General features: G+C 44.8%; 1 protein-coding gene across 1 annotated transcript in view; it reads left to right on the top strand.

Annotated features, from left to right (window-relative positions):
* Positions 1-1,895: 1,895 nt before the first annotated feature.
* LOC113806682 (uncharacterized) overlaps positions 1,896-5,000 on the top strand; it is a 3,131-nt gene continuing 26 nt past the window's right edge. The window contains exons 1-3 of the mRNA XM_027357846.2: positions 1,896-2,035; positions 4,366-4,766; positions 4,876-5,000. The exon at positions 4,876-5,000 is cut by the window's right edge and continues 26 nt beyond it. Coding sequence (XP_027213647.2) covers positions 4,366-4,766; positions 4,876-5,000 — 526 coding nt within the window. The 5' untranslated portion in view covers positions 1,896-2,035. The remainder of the gene's footprint in view (positions 2,036-4,365; positions 4,767-4,875) is intronic.

Genomic DNA, 5,000 nt, shown 5'->3' with positions numbered 1-5,000 from the left:
ATATCTGCACCCCTCAAAAGTGGCTCCGTTAATTGGAGAGTACATATTGTATACGACGGAAATTGTGGTGTAAATTATAAACGAATGTGAGCCACACGCAGGAAAATATGTGACCGAAGCCTGCAATTTATGTACTTCGACCCTCGCCCGAGAAGACAAAGGTTCTAAAAATGGCGGGCTGGGGCATCGGATCGTTCATATGGAGGGGGTACACATTAGCCTGTGAGGCCACGAAGCATACTACAATATTAAAGATAATCCCCTGCCTCGACTCATGAGTATAAGGTAGCTTGGGAAAAGCCTCATGGTTACCTCACCTCTCCTGCAATAAGCCTTACAGCGGCTGGGAACACCACTTAACAACCTATAGGGACGGTCATCGTGACGTCACCAGAGCTGTCACGTGATCAATCGGCGGCAGTGGTGGGCAAAAACAACAAAATCCCACGAACTTTATATAAGATTCGCATCCTTTTTCACCCTTTTATAAGAAACTTCGACATGGTAAACAGTTGCATTATTGTTGGATGTGCAAATGGAAAGGAAAAAGGTTCAACTTGGAGTTTTAATTGCTTTCCGAAAGACCCCGAGAGAAGGAGGCTTTGGCTATCAATCGCAAGAACTTTGATCCTGCGCCTGGGAGAGATGTAAGAGTTTGTGCTCATGGCACGTACGATAGCTTTTCTATAAAGATATTCTAAAATCTAAACGGTTATGTTATATCGTCATAACTCTTTCTTGGGGATGTATTTCGCCGGGGTTCGGCATAGGCCTAGGCAGTGGTAGATGTTTTGGGTGACTGATTACTATTGGGTATCTTCTTTCACTTTAAGTTTCAGTTAATTTGATTTTCAAACTTTCCCTGAGCAAAGGTCGTAAGACATTAAATGGGAACAAAATGAAGACAATAAATCTAATGACTCCTACACTGCCCTCTCAACAACTTCAGGAAATATGCTTAAATCTTTTCAAGGTATCATGATGAGTATTGCGTGGGAATGTAAGTTTAACCTTTTAAAATACTTTGGCTATAACGTCCGAAAAATATCGATAAAACCCGTTTTGAGCAACTTTTTGAAAAACCGGGCCTAAAAAGCAAAGAAAGAATTTCACAAGTTCTGGAGAATTTAACCCTACGACTACGAACCAGTCTTATTATAATCAGCATTGAGTACTTACTTGTACCCTTCCAGAGATTTGTAGGCCTTTAATTCTTTTTATGTGTAAACACCATGTGTTTGTATAAAGGTCGGTCAACCAAAAAATTAGTATGGCCCAGTAAATACAGATAGCTGTATTCTGATTTTTTCTTATGTTGAATGCCAGATTCCATTATCCTGTTATGCTTTAAAACTTAAGAAATATACTTTAAAGCTTCGAGTGATTTGCAGGCTTTCAACTGTTGTGTGTAACTACTCGGCGTGTGTATGACATCCAAAACTAACATCGGGCCGACCACTGGGGCTTGCAGGCCAGCCATCAAAGAGAGAGAAAGCATCTGGTAATCTTTCTGTACCTTTAGAATACTGGAGTTCACCATGACGTTTTTTAGCAACTAAATCTAGAGATTTGTAGTAGGTTGACATCGTTCTCACAGCTGACTCAGCGGCCATTGTTGATCTTTTGTCTACCAGTGTTGTGCGCGTGCGCGAAAAAGCGTTTTTGTTTTGATGATTGTCCCTATATCGAGGTCTTCTTGAGAATCCTATGTAACATATCTACGCCCAGGAAAGGATACTCTTACCCTTACTGCTCCGTCCACTCAACAGATGGCACTGCACCATGTGCGTGGATCTGTGCCATCTAGTGATGGAGATTGACATTCTCTGTAAGATTTCCTATTTCTTTCCATTCCTGTTTCGAACGACACCTTATGCTTTTAGTAGACGCTGGGAATGTGGTGTCAATGGTCCTTTCATCTGTGCAGACCGTTGTTTTGCAATATATGTATTAGAATTGTGTCTAGGTGTTCTATTCGAAGCAAGGAGTACTGACCCCGTTATTATAGCCTTTGATACGCCTCGTGATATCACAGGTTAGTGCTAGGTCGAGAGAATACGAGGTTATTCAACCCTTTTCGACCTCGTATCGCGCAGGTGATGACGTCACGTGCATTGGGGTCGGTGAATACAGACGTAAAATAATATGTAACTGCTTTTAACTAGCTTTTCGCCTTTCGTTTAAAGGAAAGCTCGGGGGATACGGGAAGTTTTATTTTTTGTATTTGAATATCCTTTTCTTAGCGTGGATGAAGGTTTTATTTTATCTTTAGTTGTTTGTTTTTTTATCTGTAAAGTGTGATGTATTTCCTTATTACCTCTGATAGTTTTGGGTGTACCTTATTTGTTTTACTTGCCTATTCTCACCTTTTAATCGTAGCATTAACTAAATTCCAACGTAACCATAGTAATGAAAAAGGAAATACAAATATGAATCCATATCTAAAGGGGTTTTGTGACGTAAAAAAAGAAAAATAAATAAATAAATAAATAAATATATAGTGATTTAATTTCATTTTTCGAGAAGGGGAGATTTACAAGCCACGCCTCAGTTCCTGTCATTTTTTTTTTTTTTTCAAATATTCCACGTGACTATGCCCCCCCCCCTCCAGTTGCCTTCCTTCCCTTAATTTTGTTTAGAAAAATTATACCCCCTTCCTCTTCCCCACGTGAATACCCCCTCTTCCCCCTCCCCATTTTTTAATGTCCATTTTTTTCTTAGGAATTATAATTATAACTTCTTAATTCGTTCCACCCAGATCACCCTAAATACCATAGACCCTAAAACCTCTCTCCTTCCTCCCATGTGACTACCTCCCTTTCCCCCTCCTTTAATTTCTAATTTTCATTCATTCCTGCCCTCCCTCCCCTCATCTTCCTTCCTTCCTCCCTTCTCTTCCTCTTCCCTACCTACCTACCTACCTACCTACCAACCTCCCTCTTCCTTCCTTCCTTCCCCCCTCCCCATCTCTTCCCTCCCCACCTACCTCCCTCCCTCCCTCACTCTTCCTTCCTTCCCTCCCTCATTCCTTCCCTCCCTCACTCACTCACTCTTCCTTTCCTCCCTACCTCCCTCTTCCCTCCCTCCCTCCCTCCATTCCTCCCTCCCTCTTTCTTCCTTCCCTCCCTCCCTCTGCCCTCCCTCCCTCTTCCCTCCACTTACCATATACACCCTAAAACCGGCACGCACCGGTTCACGCTCACCCTAATCCACCCGAGAAACAAAGTTCAGTCGCAAGTACCTCTCGACGCATGATAATCAACAGGATTATCTCCTTCACACAGTCTAAATTTAGCAACAAAGGAAAGAAAAAAGAATAAATAGAATAAAAAAAAGCGACAGAAGACAAGGCGCCGGAACTTCTATCGAGTTTCTATTTATAGCAACGTTTCGAGAGGGGAATATGGCGTGTCATGGGGGGAGGGGGGGGGGGTGGCCTTCCGCTGCACTTCTGTTCATTGTTTTTTTTCCGGTTTGAAGAGGGTGGCGTGTGATGAAGAGTCAGATAGATAGGGAGGGAAAGAGGGAGATAAGATATATAGGGAGAGAGGGGATAGGTAGGGAGAGGGTGATAGAAAGGTAGGGATAGAGTGATAGGGAGAGAAAGAGGGAGATAAGATATATAGGGAGAGAGTGATAGATAGGGAGGGAAAGAGGGAGATAAGATATATAGGGAGAGAGGGGATAGGTAGGGAGGGAGAGAGTGAAAAATAGGGAGAGAAAGAGATATATAGGGAGAATGATAGATAGGGAGAGGAGAGAAAGAAGGAGATAAGATACATAGGGAGAGAGTGAATAGGTAGGGAGAGAGTGATAAAAAGGGAGGGAGAGTGATAGATAGGGAGAGAAAGAGGGAGATATGAAATATAGGGAGAGAGGGGATAGGTAGGAAGGGAGAGAGAGAAAGAGGAAGATAGTGATAGGGAGAGAAAGAGGGAGATAAGATATATAAGGAGAGGAGAGAAAGGAGATATATATAGGGAAAGAGTGGATAGGTAGGGAGAGAGTGAAAGATAGGGAGAGAGATAATATATATAGGGAGAGAAAGAATAGGTAGGATAGATAGGGAGATATTGATACATGTAGGGAGAGAAGGGGCGATAGATAGGGAGGGAGAGAGTGATAGATAGGTAGGGAGAGAAGGGGCGATAGATAGAGAGGGAGAGAAGGGGCGATAGACAGGGAGGGAGAGAAGGAGCGATATATAGGGAGGGAGAGAAAGGGCGATAGATAGGGAGGGAGAGAAAGGGCGACTGATAGGGAGAAAGAGTGGGCTGCAACCGTGACCTGACTAGGTCAAATGTCACATAAATACCCAATGTCTAGCCTGTATTCTTATCGTTCCTTCACCATTGCTTCCCAAAGATGGCCTCGAAGTGCTACCCGTCCCACTCTGCCTCCGGTTTCGCCGCTGCTGCTCCCGAAGGCGCTGACGACCTTGCGAGTCCTTCCAGCGCTCCTCCTGCCCCGCCTGGTGATGCCGCCAACTACGACTCGAGTGACGATAGCGACTGCGTCTATCTCCCGAAAGGAAGGGACTACATCTTGGGCAGAGAGGACGCCAGCGACGAGGAAACCGAGCTGGACGCCCTTGAGCCATCTGCGTTCGAGTGGCGGGCAGAGGAGAATGTCCCCAGGCGGGTCGAATTCTCGGCCCACCCTGGGGTCAACGCCGCTCACCTGCACCGAAAGTCCACGCCCTTCCAGATCTATACCCACTTCGTCACACCCGAGCTCATGGACCACTTCGTCCGGGAGACCAACCGGTACGTATCCTTCCTCTTCTCGTCCGCAGTATCGTCTGTGTACGTGGTATTGCGTAGTGTACATCTCGCAATAAAAGCGTATTTTAGAGTTTGTTTTTCTTTTCATCAGATACTACCACCAACACCCACCTTCGTCCGCCTCGAGGAACTGGCGCGACACGTCTCGGGAGGAGCTGTACGCCTACTTCGGACTCCGGCTCGTGATGGTCTTGAATAAGTCGGTCTCCGTTGAGA

Source organism: Penaeus vannamei, chromosome 37 (assembly GCF_042767895.1).
Source record: "Penaeus vannamei isolate JL-2024 chromosome 37, ASM4276789v1, whole genome shotgun sequence".
Classification (NCBI taxonomy): Eukaryota; Metazoa; Arthropoda; class Malacostraca; order Decapoda; family Penaeidae; genus Penaeus; species Penaeus vannamei.
The sequence above is the reverse complement of the archived record's forward strand: the minus strand, read 5'-3'. Positions and strand labels throughout refer to the sequence as shown.